The sequence below is a fragment of the Ranitomeya imitator genome, chromosome 2, assembly GCF_032444005.1.
Source record: "Ranitomeya imitator isolate aRanImi1 chromosome 2, aRanImi1.pri, whole genome shotgun sequence".
NCBI classification, from domain to species: Eukaryota; Metazoa; Chordata; class Amphibia; order Anura; family Dendrobatidae; genus Ranitomeya; species Ranitomeya imitator.
This window is the reverse complement of record NC_091283.1, coordinates 289421679-289443542: the sequence shown is the minus strand read 5'-3', so window position 1 is coordinate 289443542 and position 21864 is coordinate 289421679. Positions and strand designations below refer to the sequence as shown.

At 42.8% G+C, this 21864-nt stretch overlaps 1 protein-coding gene across 6 annotated transcripts in view; it reads left to right on the top strand.

Moving 5' to 3' along the window:
* LOC138663234 (oocyte zinc finger protein XlCOF22-like) overlaps positions 1–21632 on the top strand; it is a 233026-nt gene extending 211394 nt beyond the window's left edge. For 2 of the 6 annotated variants that reach the window (XM_069749394.1, XM_069749395.1), the window contains exons 2-8: positions 14426–14651; positions 15511–15660; positions 15790–15933; positions 16008–16131; positions 16215–16312; positions 17346–17436; positions 19595–21632. In XM_069749394.1, coding sequence (XP_069605495.1) covers positions 15583–15660; positions 15790–15933; positions 16008–16131; positions 16215–16312; positions 17346–17436; positions 19595–20838 — 1779 coding nt within the window. In that variant the 5' untranslated portion in view covers positions 14426–14651; positions 15511–15582 and the 3' untranslated portion in view covers positions 20839–21632. Of the gene's footprint in view, positions 1–1292; positions 4773–14425; positions 14652–15510; positions 15661–15789; positions 15934–16007; positions 16132–16214; positions 16313–17345; positions 17437–19594 lie in introns of those variants that run through there. The other 4 variants (XM_069749396.1, XM_069749397.1, XM_069749398.1 and 1 more) reach the window with 3 other exon arrangements.
* Positions 21633–21864: the final 232 nt, after the last annotated feature.

The window sequence follows — 21864 nt, the reverse complement described above, 5'->3', positions numbered from 1 at the left end:
GTAGTGTGGGACACCATGAAGGAGTACCTGAGAGGAATTTTATTCCGGGACATCTCAAGACATCAAACTAAGTCTAAAATTCAAGATAATGCAGTGATGGGGGAGCTGAGGGTGGCGGAAGAGGCACTGGCCTCTCAGAATACAAAAGAGGTGCAATTTCGTATGAGGGCGGCTCAGGTAGCGGTCGATCAACTTCATATGCGTAGGGCAGATAGGTTGAGAGCCTTTCAAAAGGAAATATTTTATTCTGAGGGAGAGAAGGTGGGACATTTGCTCTTGGTGGTGGTTTCTGCGCAACGGGATTCTTCACATGTATACTCCATAAGAACAGAGGAAGATAAAGCGGTTACTCAGGGGGGGGAATTTTAGAAGTTTTTCGGAGATTTTATAGTAAATTATATTCCTCTAGGGTGGATAAAAGTCCACATATAATGCTCCATACTGTTCATTATTGCCCCATAGATGCTTCATATAAAGCTGTGCCCCACATATAATGCTCTGCACCGTTCATTATGGCCCCATAGATGCTCCATATAAAGCTGTACCCCATATATAATGCTCTGCACCGTTCATTATGACCCCATAGATGCTCCTTATAAAGCTGTGCCATATAGAATGCTCTGCACCGTTCATTATTGCCCCATAGATGCTCCATATAAAGCTGTGCCCCATATATAATGCTCTGCACCGTTCATTATGACCCCATAGATGCTCCATATAAAGCTGTGCCATATAGAATGCTCTGCACTGTTCATTATTGCCCCATAGATGCTCTATATAAAGCTGTGCCCCATATATAATGCTCTGCATCGTTCATTATGACCCCATAGATGCTCCTTATAAAGCTGTGCCATATAGAATGCTCTGCACCGTTGATTATGGCCCCATAGATGCTCCTTATAAAGCTGTGCAATATATAATGCTGTTGCTACAATAAAAAAAAAAATCACATACCTCTCTTCGCTCAGGACGCCGGCGTTTTCAATATTTACCTGCTCCTCCTGTGGCTCCGTCTCCAGCACTGACGCTCAGCAGAGGGCGTGCACGGTCTACGTCACCGCGCCCTCTGACCTGAGCGTCACTGCCAGAGGACGCTGGAGATGGAGCCGCACCGGAACGAGGAGCAGGTAAATATTGAAAACGCCGGCCCGCCTCTCTGGTCCGTCACTCAATGATGGCACATCGCTAGCGCACGCCCATTATGGCCGTGCGCTAGCGATGCGTTCGCCATTGAAAGCAATGGCGGCGTTAACGGACTACGTTACACCGCATTATGCCACGGTGTAACGTAGTCCGTTAAACGGGTTCACACAACGCAGTGTGAATCCAGCCTAAGGATGAGCACATGTCTATCTGGGCCAAAGCCCCGAAGGTAGACGCGGCGGTTGCATCCACGTCCCAAAAATCCTTGCTTCCTGTGGAAGATTCTGGTTCCTTACAAGACCCACTGGATCGTAAGGCCGATACTTTGTTAAAACGAGCATGGGAATCATGTACTGGGGCATTTAGACCGGCTATATCAGCTACATGCACTGCAAGGTCCATGCTAGTCTGGCTTATTGACCTGGAAGAAGGTTTAAAAGGGGGTCTATCCAGAGAAAAATTGATCTCTTCTTTACCCCTAATCAGAGGCGCTACGGCATTTTTAGCGGAGTCATCTGCTGACTCTATCAGGTTGGCTGCCAAATCAGCAGGCCTAACTAATGCGGCTTGTCTGGCCCTGTGGCTAAAAAGTTGGAAAGGGGACGCCCAGACAAAAACAAAATTATGTGGCCTTCCTTGCCAGGGTGAGTACCTTTTTGGTACAAAGTTAGATGAGATCCTAACCAAAGCGGGCAAAAGAAAAAAGGGGTTCCCTAATAACTATTTTCCGTCCTATAGGAGAGCCTTCCGGAAGCCTATCTTTAATAAGAGAAGGGATTTAAAAAACTAAGACCGCTAGGCAAATAAGGATAACAAACAAAGAGGCTCTTTTTTCGGGAAACGTCCATTTAAAATGGAAGACAAACCGCGTTAATATGGATCTACCAGTAGGTGGTAGATTATCTTTTTTTTACCCCACAATGGCGTGCAGTAACCTCCAACTCTTGGGCAACTAGCCTCATAACCTCAGGCTTAAAATTAAGATTTGTCCGAGTCCCTCCGGACTCATTCCTGTTGACTTCTGTAAAGTCCCAATCTCAACAACAATTTTTGGAACAGGAAATAATTAATCTCCTTTCCAAAAAAGTATTAGTGGAAGTCCAAGGTTTTCGCCCCCTTTATTTTTGATCCCAAAGCCTGACGGATCATATAGAACTATAATAAATCTAAAAAAAACTGAATATCTTTCTGGAAAACCAAACCTTCAAGATGGAGTCGATCAGGTCCACGGTAAAACTTCTATTCCCGGGGTGCTTTATGGCAGTCCTCGACCTAAAAGATGCATACTATCATCTACCAATTTTATATTGAATACCAGCAGTATCTGCGTGTAGCAATCATGATCAATGGGCAAACAGATCATTTTCAATACACAGCCATGCCCTTCGGACTGTAAATAGTTCCCTGAGTCTTTACTAAATTAATGTCGGAAGTGATGTCATTTTTAAGATTGAGATACCCTCATAGTTCCATATCTAGATGACCTTCTGGTAGTTGGAAACTCCCCACTCACAATGTAAACAGTGCCTATCTAATAAAATCTCATCCCTGCAAGAAATGGGATGGTTGATTAACTGGAAAAAATCCAGATTATCTCCAACAACCCGTCAAACATTCTTGGGTCTTATCCTAGACGCTAAATGTCAGTGATGTTTCCTTCCAGAATCCAAACAGTCAATAATAATAAAAAAAAGTACAGTCTGTGATTAATAACCCTGTAATCTCCCTTAGGGATGGTATGTCCCTTTTAGGTTCCTTTACATCATGCATTCCGGTGGTTCCATGGGCTCAATTCCACACTAGGCGGTTACAGTACACAATTTTACAAGAGGAAGGGAAATTACAAGGCCATTTAAGTAGTCGTTTATACCTCCCATTAAACGTAAGAGTCCCTCTAGTGGTGGTTAGAGCGGGATCATCTGGTCGGGGAGTCCCTTGGGTGATTAAACCTTCAAAGATAATTTTTACTGACGCCAGTCCTACTGGTTGGGGAGCACATCTAGAGGACCAGATAGTTCAAGGCCAATGGTCTATTAGTGAGTCAAATTATTCATCTAATGAAAGGGAACTAAAAGCAGTTTATCATGCCATATGTAAATTCCTTCCGCAGTTACACGGAACTCACACAAGAATACTATCAGACAACATGACATCTGTTGCATATATAAACCATCAAGGAGGAACGAGATCAGGAGCTCTCATGTCTATATCAAACGACATTCTATCTATAACCGAGAAACATCTCCTTTCGTTATCAGCACTACATGTCAGAGGAGTGGACAATTCAAAGGCAGATTTCCTCAGCTGTCACACTCTCCATCAAGGAGAGTGGGTACTCAGTCGGCGTATCTTCATGATGATAGCCAAGAGGAGGGGCACTCCCGACATACCTTTTTGCAACAAGAGACAACAGACAGGTCAAAAAGTTTGCTTCATTGTTCCTCTCCGACAACCCCGATATCCTAGATGCTCTCCAAGTTCCATGGACATTCCGGCTAACTTGCGCATTTCCTCCATTAATACTCCATCCGACTGTAATCAGGAAAATAAGGGAGGACAAAGCGAACATAATCCTAATAGCGCCATTCTGGCCCAAGAGACCATGGTTTTCCTGCCTCAGAGCCATGTCTGTCTCAGATCCATGGATTTTCCCAGAGACTCAGGACCTTCTCTCTCAGGGTCCCTTCAACCACCCTCATGTGAAGGGCCTACGGTTGACAGCCTGGTGTTTAAAAGGCAACTATTAAAACTAAGAGGTTTTTCAGAGAGATTGATTGATACTCTTCTACTCAGTAGAAAGAGGTCTACAACAACCATATATGTAAGAATATGGAAAAAATTTCTAACTTTCTACCCAGCAGCTCTGTCAAGAGAAATTCCTATTTTGGCTATTTTAGAATTTCTCCAGAAAGGACGTGACTTAGGCTTTTCAGTCAGTACGCTAAAAGTGCAGGTTTCAGCTCTAGGAACCCAATATAGTCACAATATTGCGGGAGACAGATGGGTAGCACGGTTCATTTCAGCATGCCAAAGCGCAGAACCGATCCAAATTCCCCACATACCACCATGGGATCTTAATCTAGTCCTAGGGGCCCTAACAGGAGAACCATTCGAGCCAATACACTCGGCCCACATAAAATTTGTATCTCTTAAGACAGCTTTTCTTGTTGCTTTAGTATCAGCCAGAAGAGTAGGCGATATTCAGGGTTAAACTTTTCTATCAATATTCCAGGATAGGATTGTTTTAAAGACAGACCCTTCTTACTTACCTAAAGTAGGGACTAAATTCCACAGATCCCAAGAAATCTTCCTTCCTTTCTTCCTTCTATAGTAACCCCACAAATCAGGAAGAGGAAAGATACCATACATTAGATGTTAAAAGGGCCATAATAGCTTACCTAGATAGGACTAGTCTCTGGAGGAAGAGCAGGGGTCTCTTTGTTTCCTTCCAGGGCCATAAGAAAGGTTCTAGTGTAACGAAGAACACGTTATCTCGATGGATTCGGGATTCGATTGCCTGGCCTATCTAGCAAAAGGAGAGAACCCTCCTGAGACTGTAAAGGCACATTCTACCCGGGCGATGTCTTCTTCCTGGGCTGAGAGAGTGGAGGTTCCAATAGAACTGATATGTAAGGCCGCAACCTGGTCTTCTCCTACTACTTTCTATAGTCACTATAGATTGGACTTGTCTTCCTCATCTGACTTGTCCTTCGGTAGATTAGTTCTTAACACGGTGATCCCTCCCAAATGACTATCTCTGTAAGTCTCTCAAGTGGGTGCTGTCGTGGTGAGGAGAAAACACCAGATTACTTACCGGTAATGCTCTTTTATAGAGCCACGACAGCACCCCTTCACTTCCCTCCCTAATAATTATTCTTTCATAGGAGCACTGATAAGGCTGAATGGTTCTTGTAGTTAGCTATACTTATGTTAACTAAAGATAAACAATGATATTGGATTGCCAACTGTGGGAGCGAGGGGGACCGCCCCTCTGGATCAACATGTTAGGGCCTGTTAGGTTAGGCTATGGGTTGAACTAGGTGGGCTTAAAGTCTTCCTTCAACCTTAATAACTATGTTTCTGTTTCCCCTGCAGCATCCACCACCCTGCCCAGTCCAGCACCACGCCAAAAGACTGCTACAGAGGCCACCACTCCCACTCGGCCAAAAAAGCAAAGGTCCAAAACTAATAATATTTCCACCAGGACGAAGACCCAGAGTCAAAAAACCCTGCTAAAATTGGACCCATCACCTCCACCCTCACCTACCAATGTGTCTCTGTTGTCAACTGTGTCACTACCTTCTCTTGTCTGTCCCTTCCAGTTTGTCTATCCATTCCCATGATTCCACTCTGTTGTCTACTCCCAATGTGTCCAGTTCCATCCATGATCCAATCCTTTAATTTGTTGCCCTTTCCCCTGTAACCCCTTCATCGACTACCACTCAATCCTCAGCTCCACACCCCCAAGGTCCACCACATCTCACCCTCAGATAGACCCCGATCCTAAACCCAGTTATTTTTTGGTTAAATAAATGTTTATTTTCTTTGCACAATATCTGGGTTTTCTGTCTCTTTGAGGTCCGCCGCCGCTAACATAGTAAATGTTTTACTACAGGTATTTTATTTAATTCCGCAAACATTGCAGGTACATTTAGAATTTACAGGTACATTTAAGCAATACAAACCGCGCCAGCACAGGAGTATAGGGTTTATTATTATAATCGGGGACAAACATATTAATCAAGAAGGGATTGTCCTATTGGACAATGCCTATGGCCCAGCCTAATAGACCTTCGTACATTTCAGGCCCAGACACCATTATTAGGCATGTAAGTATTGTAGTAACTAGGCCGCCCCATACTATCGAGTACTTTGGGTCGGAGGGCATTCAGCCATACTCTGTCACACCTTCTTAGGTGCCATGTTTGATTTTGGCAGCAGCAAGTGGTTAAACTGCCAGGGCTTTGTTGTAGCCACCCCTGTGCCATCCCTGCAGTGTAAATCTATGTTTAGGGGCCCAGCAGAGTAAAACAAATGTTTTAACGTGTCAAAAAAAATTTTTTTAGTATCTGTTTTTTTTCCTGTAATCTAGGAAAGCCTAAGGCCAGAAATAATTCCCATAAAACACTGTATATGGAGACTTTGGGATCAGATAATTTCTGTCCGCTGTGTTTGTGCAAACAAAAAAGCTTTTTGTCATGATCCTTTCCAGGGTTTAATCCTGTCTGCCCTTTTTTCCAAGGGGGATCATGTCAAGTTAATTTTGCTCTGCCTCATTCTGGGTTCAGGTTTGCTATTTAGCTCCCATGCATCCTGCTGGTGGTGTCGGCTATAGTTCTGCCTTCGGCATGTGAACCTGACTCTGGTAGCTCTTGGTTTGTCCTGCTGTGATCTTTGACTTGCCCCGTGTCTGTTGACTCCCTCTGTCTGCCCTTTTTCCAGCGTTTGGGTTTTGATTCTCTGATTTCTGACTTGGCTTGTATTCAGACTCAATTCTGCCTCCTGACTTTGTCTTATCCGCTTCTGACCTTTACTGAACCTCCTGGCTTGTACCTGACCACATGTATTGCTGATCCCTTTAGTACTTCTGCCTATTGTTGTTTTTTGACTCGGCTTGTTGGACCACTCTCTCGGCACTTGGTGGTGCCTATGCTGCTGCTCTGCAGTGCTTCTCTGTGTACGCAGTCTCACTTCCCTCTCAAGCTCCCTCTGGTGGAGGTTGCGTTATACTGCACTGTAGCAGTATGACACTTTTCTAAAAGCCTTACACTTCTGTGCGTGACTCAGACATGAGATCTAATGTGATAGAAGATTATCGTGCGGGGAAGACAGGAAACATTCATATAAATGGCTGGTGGGGATGGAGTCAGTCACGGACTCTGGACAAATATGTTTCTAGAGCCGTAGTAGAAGATGATGTCTTTCTCATCAAGAAGTAGTTATTTCTCATGTCACGTAATGAATATCTCCTGCAGTATTGCTAATGCCGATTCCAGTGTCGGTAAATGAGACGAGAATTAGTGTTATGGAAGATGAGTCTGAGAAATGTATTCAGCTGCCGACTCCGAGGAAGAAACTGCTTGTTGTCTGCGGCCTTAAATGCACTGCTCAAAAAAAATAAAGGGAACACTTAAACAACAGAACATAACTCCAAGTAAATCAAACTTCTGTGAAATCAAACTGTCCACTTGGGAAGCAACACTGTTTGACAACCAATTTCATATGCTGTTGTGCAAATGGAATAGACAACAGATGGAAATTATTGGCAATTATCAAGACACACTGAATAAAGGAGTGGTTCTGTAGGTGGGGACCACAGACCACATCTCAGTACCAATACTTTCTGGCTGATGTTTTGGTCACTTTTGAATGTTGGTTGTGCTTTCACTCTCGTTGTAGCAAGAGACAAACTCTACAACCCACACAAGTGGCTCAGGTAGTGCAGCTCATGCAGGATGGCACATCAATGTGAGGTGTGGCAAGAAGGTTTGCTGTGTCCGTCAGCGTAGTGGCCAGAGGCTGGAGGCGCTACCAGGAGACAGGCCAGTACACCAGGAGATGTGGAAAGGGATCAGCCTTTGTGCAAGGAGGAACAGGAGGAGCACTGCCAGAGCCCTGCAAAATGACCTCCAGCAGGCCACAAATGTGCATGTGTCTGCACAAACGGTTATAAACCGACTCCATGAGGATGGTCTGAGTGCCCGATGTCCAAAGATGGGGGTTGTGCTCACAGAAAAAAATTCACCGTGTGAAAACTAGTTAAAAAAATTACCTTTAATTACGTCTTAACGCAGTAAGGTGATATTAAGGACCACTACCATCATTTAAAAGATACCAGGAGGTGCCTGTTCCCACTAAATTGAACTGTTCCTACCTACTAGCGGAGGTTGGCATCCTACACTTGCACAATGGCGCCCCCGCTCACCATCGACTGTCCCTCCTACCCCTATCCAGCCCTGTGGGATGGGGAAAGAAATAGGAGGAGAGATAATGAAATGAGTTTGTTTGGACAGTATACCACAATTATAGGGGGGGATTGATGTATTACTTTTTAATTATTACTGCCAAAATTTTAATGTGGTGTAGTAAACTACGTGAGAGAAAATATACTTAGATTTTCAAGTACCCAAGATAAAGGGGGTTGTAAAAGATAATATAGACTTGGTGAGGGGCCAAAATGAGTTGAAGGGGCCTTACCCTTATCTATCTCCTGCCTATCAGCAGAGGTTGGCACCCTATATGATATTTACGATTTTGTTGGTGCCCCCGCTCCAGACGGCTGTCCCTCCTAACCCTAAGACCATAAGGTAATTTCCATATCAGGGGCAGTGAAGGGGTGAAGTCTAACAATGATGGCAATGATATGTTAGGCTCAACAGTTTACTATCCAAAATAAAAATGCAAGTGAGCTCAAACTAATAAATGATCAATATAGTTCCACTTCCTCTTATAGGGCAAATAGTTATACTGTCTGAGTAGGAATTAAACGGATAGCCAATGTCATATATAAATATCATAGAGCCTGCATAAATATTGCACGATCCCAGAGCATTCACCCCTTAACCCCAAGGGTGGTTTGCATGTTAATGACTGGGCCAGTTTTTACAATTGTGACCACTGTCCATTTATGAGGTTATTACTCTGGAATGCTTCAACAGATCCCGGTGATTCTGACTGTTTTCTCGCGATATATTGTACTTCATGTTAGTGGTAAAATTTCCTCAACATTACTTGCGTTTATCTGTGAAAAAAAACGGAACATTTTGAAAATTTTGCAATTTTTTAACTTTGAATTTTCATGCCCTTAAATCATAGAGATATGTCTCACACAAAATACTTAATAATTAACATCTCCCACATGTCTACTTTACATCCGCACAATTTTGGAACCAAAATTTTTTTTTTTTGTTAGGGAGTTATAAGGGTTAAAAGTTGAAATGTCTCATTTTTACAACACCATTTTTTTGTTTTAGGGACCACATTACATTTGAAGTCACTTTCAGGGGTCTATATGATAGAAAATACCCAAGTGTGACACCATTCTAAAAACTACACCCCTCAAGATGCTCAAAACCACATTCAAGAAGTTTATTAACCCTTCAAGTGTTTCACAGGAATTTTTGGAATGTTTAAAAAAATAGAATGAACTTGTCACTTTTTTTCACAACATTTTTTACTTCAGATCCAATTTGTTTTATTTTACCATGGGTAACAGCAGAAACTGGATCCAAAACGTTGTTGTACAATTTGTCCTGAGTACGCTGATACCCCATGTGTGAGGGTAAACTACTGTTTGGGCGCATGGCAGAGCTCGGAAGGGAAGGAGCGCCGTTTGGAATGCAGACTTTGATGGCATGGTCTGCGGGCGTCACATTGCGTTTGCAGTGCCCCTGATGTACCTAAACAGTAGAAACCCCCCACAAGTAACCCCATATTGGAAACGACCCCCCAAGGAACTTATCTAGATGTGTTGTGAGAACTTTGAACCCTCAAGTTTTTCACTACAGTTTATAATGCAAAACCGTGAAAATAAAAAAATCTTTTTTCCCACAAAAATGATTTTTAGCCCCCAAATTTTTATTTTCCTAAGGGTAACAAGAGAAATTGGACCACAATAGTTGTTGTCCAATTTGTCCTGAGTATGCTGCTACCCCATATGGGCGTACAAGAGAGCTCGGAAGGGAAGGAGCATTGTTTTACTTTTTCAACGCAGAATTGGCTGGAATTGAGATCGGATGCCATGTTGCGTTTGGAGAGCCCCTGATGTCTCTAAACAGAGGAAGCCTCCCAATGCTAACTACAACTCTAACCCGAACACACCCCTAACCCTAATCCCAATCCTAACCACACCCCTAACCCCAACACACCCTTAACCCCAACACACCCCTAATCCCAACCATAATCCTAAGCACACCTAACCCTGACACACCCCTAACCCTAATCCCAACCCTAACTTTAAGGTACCGTCACACTTAGCGACGCTGCAGCGATCTAGACAATGATCCCGATTGCTGCAGCGTCGCTGTGTGGTCGCTGGAGAGCTGTCACACAGACAGCTCTCCAGTGACCAACTATGCGAAGTCCCCTGGTAACCAGGGTAAACATCGGGTTATTAAGCGCAGGGCCGCACATAGTAACCCGATGTTTAGCCTGGTTACCAGTGCTAATGTAAAAAAAAAAAAAAACACTACATACTTACATTCCGGTGTCTGTTCCCCGTCGCTGTGCTTTCCTGCACTGACTGTGAGCGCCAGCTGGCCGTAAAGCACAGCGGTGACGTCACCGCTGTAATCTGCTTTACGGCTGGCCGGCGCTGACAGTGCAGGGAAGCAGAACGCCGAGGGACGCGACAGACACCGGAATGTAAGTAACATAGTAACATAGTAACATAGTTAGTAAGGCCGAAAAAAGACATTTGTCCATCCAGTTCAGCCTATATTCCATCATAATAAATCCCCAGATCTACGTCCTTCTACAGAACCTAATTGTATGATACAATATTGTTCTGCTCCAGGAAGACATCCAGGCCTCTCTTGAACCCCCCGACTGAGTTCGCCATCACCACCTCCTCAGGCAAGCAATTCCAGACTGCCCTAACAGTAAAGAATCCTCTTCTATGTTGGTGGAAAAACCTTCTCTCCTCCAGACGCAAAGAATGCCCCCTTGTGCCCGTCACCTTCCTTGGTATAAACAGATCCTCAGCGAGATATTTGTATTGTCCCCTTATATACTTATACATGGTTATTAGATCGCCCCTCAGTCGTCTTTTTTCTAGACTAAATAATCCTAATTTCGCTAATCTATCTGGGTATTGTAGTTCTCCCATCCCCTTTATTAATTTTGTTGCCCTCCTTTGTACTCTCTCTAGTTCCATTATATCCTTCCTGAGCACCGGTGCCCAAAACTGGACACAGTACTCCATGTGCGGTCTAACTAGGGATTTGTACAGAGGCAGTATAATGCTCTCATCATGTGTATCCAGACCTCTTTTAATGCACCCCATGATCCTGTTTGCCTTGGCAGCTGCTGCCTGGCACTGGCTGCTCCAGGTAAGTTTATCATTAACTAGGATCCCCAAGTCCTTCTCACTGTCAGATTTACCCAGTGGTTTCCCATTCAGTGTGTAATGGTGACATTGATTCCTTCTTCCCATGTGTATAACCTTACATTTATCATTGTTAAACCTCATCTGCCACCTTTCAGCCCAAGTTTCCAACTTATCCAGATCCATCTGTAGCAGAATACTATCTTCTCTTGTATTAACTGCTTTACATAGTTTTGTATCATCTGCAAATATCGATATTTTACTGTGTAAACCTTCTACCAGATCATTAATGAATATGTTGAAGAGAACAGGTCCCAATACCGACCCCTGCGGTACCCCACTTGTCACAGCGACCCAGTTAGAGACTATACCATTTATAACCACCCTCTGCTTTCTATCACTAAGCCAGTTACTAACCCATTTACACACATTTTCCCCCAGACCAAGCATTCTCATTTTGTGTACCAACCTCTTGTGCGGCACGGTATCAAACGCTTTGGAAAAATCGAGATATACCACGTCCAATGACTCACCGTGGTCCAGTCTATAGCTTACCTCTTCATAATTACTGATTAGATTGGTTTGACAGGAGCAATTTCTCATAAACCCATGCTGATATGGAGTTAAACAGTTATTCTCATTGAGATAATCCAGAATAACTACATAAGTATGTAGTGTTTGTTTTTTTTACATTTACACTGGTAACCAGGGTAAACATCGGGTTACTAAGCGCGGCCCTGTGCTTAGTAACCCGATGTTTACCCTGGTTACCAGTGAAGACATCGCTGAATCAGTGTCACACACGCCGATTCAGCGATGTCTGCAGGGAGTCCAGCGACGAAATAAAGTTCTGGACTTTCTGCTCCGACCAACGATGTCACAGCAGGATCCAGATCGCTGCTGCGTGTCAAACACAACTATATCGCTAGCCAGGACGCTGCAACGTCATGGATCGCTAGCGATATCGTTGTGAAGTTGGTCAGTGTGAAGGTACTTTTAGTCCTAACCCTAATGGAAAATAAATACATTTTTTTTAATTTTATTTTTCCCTAACTAAGGCGGTGATAAAGGGGGTTTGATTAACTATTTATAGCGGGTTTTTATATTTGGCAGCTGTCACACACTTAGGCTGTGTTCACACGTTGCGGTTTTTTCGCGGATTTTCCCGATAAAAACGCTATAAAACCGCAAAAAAAACGCATACAATAAGCATCCCATCATTTAGAATGAATTCCGCATGTTTTGTGCACATGATGCGTTTTTTTCCGCAAAAAAAACGCATACCGCACAAAATCCGGACATGCTCTATCTTTTTGCGTTTTTTTTGCGGATTTCCCACTCCAAAATGCATTGGGAAGTGTCCGGAAAAAAACGCGGCAAAAACGAGTCAAAACCGCGGCAAAAACGCATGCGGTTTTCTTGCGGATTTCTTGCAGAAAATGTCCGGAATTCTCAGGAATTTTCTGCAAGAAATCCTGAACGTGTGCACATAGCCTAAAAGACGCTTTTTATTGCAAAAAATTGTTTTTGCGTCACCACATTTTGGAAGCTATAATTTTTCCAAATCTTGGTCCACAGTCTCGTGAGGTCTTGTTTTTTGCTGTATGAGTTGATGTTTTTATTGGTACGGTTTTCAGGCATGTGCCATTTTTTGATCGCTTTTTATTCCTATTTTTTGAGTTGGCATGAACAAAAACCAGGAATTCATGAATTTATTTTTTGGGGGGGCGTTTATACCGTTCTGCGTTTGGTAAAATTGATAAAGCAGTTTTATTCTTCAGGTCAGTACGATTACAGCGATGTCTCATTTTATATCCTTTTTTTATGTTTTGGCGCTTTTATACAATAAAAACTATTTTATATAAAAAATAATTTTTCCATCGCTTTATTCTGAGGGCTATAACATTTTTTTTAATTTTTTTCGCTAATGACGCTGTATGACTCTTTTTGCGGGACAAGATGACGTTTTCAGCGGTACTATGTTTATTTATATTTGTCATTTTGATCGCGTGTTATTCCACTTTTTGTTCGGCAGTATGATGATAAAGCATTGTGCTTTGCCTCGTGTGTTTTTTTTTTTTTTTTTTTTTACGGTGTTCACAGGAGGGGTTAACTAGTGGGACAGTTTTATAGGTCGGGTCGTTACAAAAGCGGCGATACTAAATATGTGTACTTTTTTTTTATTTACATAAAGAAATGTATTTATTGGAACAATATTTTTTTATTTATTTAGGTTTTTTTTTTTAAATGTTTTACACAGTGTAATTTTTTTTAACTTTTTTTTTTTACTTTGCTCAAGGGGGGGACATCACTATATATTATCAGATCAGATCACATCGCATTCCCAGGGTCTCAGGGAAGCACCCATGGAGCCCCTTCCCTGCGCGATGCTTCCCTATGCCACCGGAATGCTGCAATCATGTTTGATCGTAGTGTTTCGGGGGTTAAAGTGTCAGGAGCGGTCACAGTGCCAGATGTCAGCTGTGATTATCGGCTGACACTCAGCTGCGCTCCTCTGGTGAGCGCGGCTGAAAGGGTATGACGTACTATCCTGTCCAGGTCACATGGACGGGACAGGACCTCCAATGGCAGAAAGGGGTTCAGCAATAAGCCCAAAAATATTCAAAACCAGATAAGGCTCAGCTGCATGTTAAAGAACAGGTACATGTCATCAAATCAAGAACTTATAAAAAAACAAACCTAAGAGCTCTGAAACACACTCAACGCATTTCCCCTTTAAAGGTTCATCAGAAGTGAATACAGTATACATAGCATAAAGAGACTACTTAGCTGCTGAAGAAATTACTATGACCGGCACAATAGCAGGGTTTAGAGTTCAAGCACATAAGGAAACGATACCCCTTCATAGTGTGCTGCATGATACGGTGCATGTTGATCCATGTTGCTATTGTGCCGGTCTTAGGAATTTCTTCAATCACTTTAATTGTGGTATACTGTCCAAACAAACTCAAATTTCAATATCTCTCCTCCTATTCCTTTCCCCATCCCACAGAGCTGGATAGGGGTAGGAGGAACAGTCGCAGGTGTAGGGTGCCAGCCTCCGCTGGTAGGTATGAACAGTTCAGTTTAGTGATTGGTACAGGCACCTCCTGCTATCTTTTAAATGGTGGTAGTGGTCCTTGTTATCACCTTACTGCGTTAAGACTTAATTAAAGGTAATTGTTTCAGTACAATTTTTACACGGTGAATTTCTTTGTTCAATTTTTCTTATTCTAGCTGTGATTTCCTCATGGGCTGTGCTCACAGCCCAACACCGTGCAGGACACTTGTCATTTGCCACAGAACACCGGGATTGGCAAATTCGCCACTGGCGCCCTGTGCTCTTCACAGATGAAAGCAGGTTTACACTGAGCACATGTGACAGACGTGACAGAGTCTGGAGATGCCGTGGAGAGTGATCTGCTGCCTGCAACATCCTTCAGCATGACCGATTTGGCAGCGGGTCAGTAATGGTGTGGGGGGGGCATTTCTTTGGAGGGCCGCACAGCCCTCCATGTGCTCGCCAGAGGTAGAATGACTGCCATTAGGTAGCGAGATGAAATCCTCAGACCCCTTGTGAGACCATATGCTGGTGCGGTTGGCCCTGGGTTCCTCCTAATGCAGGACCATGCCAGACCTCATGTGGCTGGAGTGTGTCAGCAGTTCTTGCAAGATGAAGGCATTGAAGCTATGGACTGGCCCGCCCGTTCCCCAGACCTGAATCCGATTGAACACATCTGAGACATCAAGTCTCGCATGATCCATTAACGTCACGTTGCACCAGACTGTCCAGGAGTTGGCGGATGCTTTAGTCCAGGTCTACAAGGAGATCCCTCAGGAAACCATCCGACGCCTCATCAGGAGCATGCCCAGGCTTGTAGGGAGGTCATGCAGGCACATAGAGGCAACACACACACAACTGAACATAATTTCCTTGTCTTGAGGCATTTCCACTGAAGTTGGATCAGCCTGTAATTTGATTTTCCACTTTGATTTTGAGTATCATTCCAAATCCAGACCTCCATGGGATATTCATTTTGATTTACATTGATAATTATGTTTTATTATTCTCAACACATTGCACTATGCAATGAATAAAAATTTGCAACTGAAATATTTCATTCAGTGATATCTAGGATATGGTATTTGTGTTCCCTTTATTTTTTTGAGCAGTGTATATAGGTTTTATTAGTAGATGTAAAGAAGAAAACTAAATACTGTAAAATAATAAATCTCCTCATATGTTTTCCTTTATTATTTCCAGTAATTGTATTATTACACAGGATTTTTATGATGTTACATCGGCTCATCTTCTCATTCAGGTCTCCACAATATCGGATCCTCTCAGTGAAGATCTTCTATATAAGAGAATTTTCCTGATTTACCCATCAAAGATGGATATGGACAGAGACAAGATGGCGGAGAGGATATTACACCTCACCCTAGAGATCCTATTCCGTCTTACTGGAGAGGTGAGAGATTCTGATGACGTCACATTACGTCATTCTTATCTATGGGAATAACAGATGGACAGAACTGGAGAGGTGAGGACTCTGGAAATGTCTGTAGTGAGATTTATTAATGTGTCTCTCCATAACCAGGATTACATACTAGTGAAAACGACCTCTAGTGAGCGATGCCAGGACCCTGTGTCTGAGAGATTGGGAAGACCCCTGAGCCCAGACATCAATGACCAGAAGATCCTAGAACTCACCTACAAGATGATTGAGCTGCTGACTGGAGAGGTGACACTGCTGGGATATTATACAGTAACGCTATGAAGGGATCGGGGGGATGACGGTATCATTGTATGTGTCAGGTTCCTATAAGGTGTCAGGATGTCGCCGTCTATTTCTCCATGGAGGAGTGGGAGTATTTAGAAGGACACAAAGATCTGTATAAGGACGTCATGATGGAGGTTCCCCAGCCCCTCACATCACCAGGTAATAGACAGGACTAAACACATACGGCCTATAATTATCTGTATGTAAAGAATGAATTCAGTCCCTGTATGTGTTTCCTCCAGATCTATCCAGTAGGAGGACAACACCAGAGAAGTGTCCCCGGCCTCTTCTTCCACAGGACTGTAAACAAGAAGATCCCAATGTTCCTCAGGATCATCAGGTAGATGGAGAGAAGGTGTCATGAGATCTCCCCTATGATGAGTAGACGGCTATGAAGGTCTTGTGCTCAGTCTTGTTTTATTTTCCAGTATTATATGTTTTATACTTGTGTAATGAGAACGGTGCAGATGGCAGGCAGGGCTGCCACCAGGAATTTTGGTGTCCTATACTGGCAAAACTTTTGGGCCCCCTTGGGACTCCGCCCAGGCTACCGCCCCAGCTCCGCCTCCAACTCTCGTACCTTCCACAGTCCCACTGCCCACTCATAGAAAAACTCTACATCTGTATAATGCAAGCCATAGTCATATATAATGGAATAATGCAGCCCCATAGCAGTATAATGCATCCCCTTAGGAGTATAATGCACCTCTATAGTAGGATAATGCACCCCCATAGTAGTAAAATGTGCCTCCATAGTAGTATAATGCACCTCGAAGTATAATGCACCCCCATAGTAGTATAATGCACCCCCTAGTATAATGCCCTCCCATAGTGGTATAATATAGTGGTATAATGCACCCCCATAGTAGTATAATGCAGCCCCAAAATAGTATAATGCACCATCTATTATAATGCACCCCCATAGTAGTATAATGCAGCCCCATAATAGTACAATGCACCCCCATAGTAGTATAATTCAGTGTCATTCTGCAGCTCTACAAAAAAAAAAGGTTTATCCCTATCTGGCTGAGGTCCAGCGGTGTAGTCCACCTGATACATCTGAGGCGTGTACCATCATATGTGAGTGTCATTATACGCCGGCAATGTGCCCTCTGACATCAGCTGCCAGCTTGTGATCTCCCGCAATGCAACAGATTTTACCTTGCCGTGCGTCTGACGATGCATGATCAGTTGAGCCGCTGGGGCCCGTAGAGGAGAGGCGGCCTGCTGCGGGCCCCCTCTACTCGTCAGGCCCTATTCGCCAGTAAGGACTGTAATGCTCTGATGGTGGAACTGATGGCAAGATTAGAGCTGATCGTAGATGTGACTATCTTTTCTCTTCATCTGTCTGTGACTATTACGATGTTTTTCAGGGTGAAGATCTGACCCATATTAATACTACAGAGACATATGTGATGGGTGATGAGCGGTGTAAGGAGAAGATTCCTACATATGACTACCCAGGTGAGTAGTGACCACTAAATTCAGGGAAGTCACAGATTCTTCTCAGTCACCGGCTGTGGCTGCTTTATTGGTTGTATAGCCCGGTCGTATGACAATCGTGTGTTCACCATTTTGCCTCTAGACCTCAACATTCTCCTCCATCCAAACTTTGACACATCAGCTCTAAACTGTTATAAAATAATGTATTTGAATGTCTAATATTTCTTCTTGAAACTGATCTGACATCTACCATTGGCCCTTATAATAGTTTTGCTTGAAAGAGCCACTGAGCCCCATACTCGAATTACTCCAGAGAGGTTTCTCCACTAGTTACTCATTTATTACTGATGGAGACTGTTGAGTTTGATCATTTCAGTAGATATATTATTGTCTTTAGTCATAGTGTTTTACTACAGTAGTTACTGCTCAAATCCTCTGATTTAGCCACTTCCCGCTGTCCTTTTTTGTTCCTAGTCAGGACCCAATTTTTCGAACCTGATGTGTGTCATTTTGTGGTGATCACTTTGGAATTCTTCACAAAGGATAATAGGAAACAAATGGACCTTACAAATTATTTTCCAACTTCTCTTGAATCTGACAATACTCTATATACAGTTGTACACTACTGTCTGGGCACATGGCAGGGTTAAGAAGCTATTTAGCTATTTGACTGCAGATCTTGCAGAAATAGTTTGCAGACACGATGCATTGAGGGCACTGTTCGTGGTCACCTGGCAGCTCAAAAGATGGCCACCATGAACAGACTTGGCGCTATCTACTCCATTTTACAGATCCCAGGGATTGCCTTGTTCATCATACTTTAACCCATCTACATGGGTCTGTACATAGACAGAGACCCCTAGGCTTTGGCCATGTTGTTAGCTTCTGTTATGTGTTGTGAGATGTAGCAAGAATAGTCAGGTAACCGGGCCAGTACCAGGAGAGCAGAGAAAATACAAAATCAGAAGACCCAAGAGTAGCCAGTAAGCGAGCCGAGGTCACAACAGGAAACAAATAAACAAACCGGGAGCTGAGCACAGAGGAATTAACCAGAGGAGAAGGCTGTATCTGACAGCTTCCAGCAATATGCTTCGAGCTTTAGTAGGGTGTGGTGCTTTCCAACTGGCTGAAGCAGGGAGCTGGACAACACACCCATACTGCCAGACTGGATGGTACTACAAATCCCAGGCACCCTAATCTTAGTGGCAGGACAGAGCCTGCATCGCCCAGAGCTTCTGGTTTCGATGTCTCCTCCATTACCAGTGCCGCCTGTAGAATAAATAAGGTTGTGCCTGGTAACAGAACCAGACCTCACAGAAGCAGATCCCAGAGGAGATGGGACATACCATATGCAGAAGCCCTAATATGAGAAAATGTCAGAAAACCAGAGCAGTAGAAATCCCCATAAATTGGCTTAATTTTGGAAATTATAACCCTCAGGGGATTAATGTATTGGAGTAGTGACTATGTTCTTCCCAGAGCCACTTTCCAGAAATTAGCACGCAGTGGATATTGGAGAGTGAAAATTGCAAATATGCCATTTTATTACCCAACACACAGTGCCCAGATTGTGCTCCAGGAGACACACACATTGTAAATTAAGTGGGTTCTTATCACTATAGTAATGCAAATACATTATTATTTATCATTATTCATTTTTATAGCGCCATTTATTCCATGGTGCTTTACACGTGCTTTATACATGGATGCTAAATGTGGTTTGGGCACACTGCAAGGCTCAGAAGCGAGGGGAAGGTTTGACTTTGAGAGAGCGGATATTGCTGGATTGGTGTATGGAAGCCATGGTGCTTTTCAAGAGCCTTTGAGCCACTTGTAATGTAGAAACCTATTTTTCACTGACAGATGATGGACCTGAGTGGGGATTTGTTTTTTTGTGAGATGAGTAGAAGGTTTATTGGTATAATTTTCCTCAACATAACATTGTTTGGTGACTTTTTACTCTATATTTCGAAGGCAGAATGGACAAACAGTTGAACACCATGCTCTACTGGTTCATCCTATGAGGTTTTCTATTAGACTGTGAGCTGTCATTGTCTTAGTGAATAATTACGTATTCAACATAACTTGTCATGTTGTGGACAGTTTACGTACAAATGTTAAAATATGTAAAATTCAAGGATTTTTTTTAATGAAAACTAATTGGTTTTATTTTTAACAGATGACTGCACCAGGCGATCAGAGGGGCAGCTGACATCTTCAGATTTTAAATCAGATAATCTTGAGATCCCACAGGATACAATTGAAGTGAATGCCATTACTCCAGATATACCATCATCCCTTCACAGCAAAGATCTATCGTCTGATCTTTTGAAACAGCTCCTGTCTTCTGATTCATTACCGACTTTTTCATGTTCAGAATGTGGGAAATGTTTTAACTACAAATCCGAATTGGTTAAGCACCAGAGAACTCACACAGGTGAGAAGACTTTTTCATGTTCAGAATGTGGGAAATGTTTTAACCAGAAATCGGCTTTGGTTACGCATCAGAGAACCCACACAGGGGAGAAGCTTTTTTCATGTTCAGAATGTGGAAAATGTTTTAACCAGAAATCTGATTTGGTTAAGCACCAGAGAACTCACACAGGTGAGAAGTCTTTTTCATGTTCAGAATGTGGGAAATGTTTTAACCAGAAATCGGCTTTGGTTACGCATCAGAGAACCCACACAGGGGAGAAGCTTTTTTCATGTTCAGAATGTGGAAAATGTTTTAACCAGAAATCCGATTTGGTTAAGCACCAGAGAACTCACACAGGTGAGAAGCCTTTTTCATGTTCAGAATGTGGGAAATGTTTTAACCAGAAATCGGCTTTGGTTACACATCAGAGAACCCACACAGGGGAGAAGCTTTTTTCATGTTCAGAATGTGGAAAATGTTTTAACCAGAAATCTGATTTGGTTAAGCACCAGAGAACTCACACAGGTGAGAAGCCTTTTTCATGTTCAGAATGTGGAAAATGTTATAACCACAAATCCTATTTGTTTAAGCACCAGAGAACTCACACAGGTGAGAAGCCTTTTTCATGTTCAGAATGTGGGAAATGTTTTAATCAGAAATCGAGTCTTGATAGCCACCAGAGACTCCACACAGGGGAGAAGCCTTTTTTCTGCTCAGAATGTGGGAAATATTTTACACACAAATCAAATTTTGTTAAGCATCACAGAACCCACACAGGGGAGAAGCCCTTTTCATGTTCAGAATGTGGGAAATGTTTTAATCAGAAAGCGCATCTTGATAGCCACCAGAGAATCCACACAAGGGAGAAGCCCTTTTCATGTTCAGAATGTGGGAAATGTTTTAGCCAGAAATCAAATCTTGTTAGTCATCAGAAACGTCACACAGGGGAGAAGCCTTTTTCCTGTTCCTTATGTAGGAAATGTTTTACATGGAATTCAACTCTTTAATAAACATCAGAGAAGTTGCACAGGGGAGAAGCCTTTTTCATGTTCAGAATGTTGGAAATATTTAACCAAAAATTGTAACTTCTTTAAAAGGTTGTCTTACTACTAGGACAAGACCTTGTCATTCCTTATGTTTGGCCTTGTTAAAACAAAAATACTCATACACAGCTCCTTTGCCAGTGCCAATTCAGCGGTGTCAGGATTCATGTGAGGTTGTTACAGTACACAAGCCCTGCGCCCAGTCAGTGTCGGCTTCACTGTCCCCGCCTTCGGAAGTATTGAACATAAACAGGAAACCAGAGCTGCGACTGCTCTCTACTTCCTCCTTTTGTTTGATTTGAAGTTGGGGACAGTGACATCAGCACTGATTGGCCGCAGGGCTCACATGACGTGACAAACTCACATGAGCTTCATGAATGCAAGTGCTGGAACTGCATCGGCATGGAAGGTTTGAATAATTATTTTTATTTTACCAGGATCAAACATAAGGCTTGAGAAGGGATTGTCCAAGTAGAGAACCACCCTTTTAAACATAAAAAAAACCCCAGACAGCGAGAAGTCATTATCATGCCTAGAGTGTAAAGAATGAATTAATTGAAAATTGTATTTTGTTGACTGTCAAAAATAGCTTTGACCTGGAGAAAATATATGCAATGGGGAAAATAACTATTGGATACTATACAGATTTTTGCAAGTTTTCCAGCTACAAATAATGAAGCCTGTAATTTTTTTTTTTTGTAGGTATACTTCAACTGTAATAGACAGAATCTAAAAATAAAAGCCAGGAAATAACATTGTATGATTTTTGCATAATTAAATTGCATTATATTGCATGAAATAACGTATTTTTCAGACTATAAAGGTACCGTTACACTAAACGACTTACCAACGATCACGACCAGCGATACGACCTGGCCGTGATCGTTGGTAAGTCGTTGTGTGGTCGCTGGGGAGCTGTCACACAGACAGCTCTCTCCAGCGACCAACGATCAAGGGAACGACTTCGGCATCGTTGAAACTGTCTTCAAC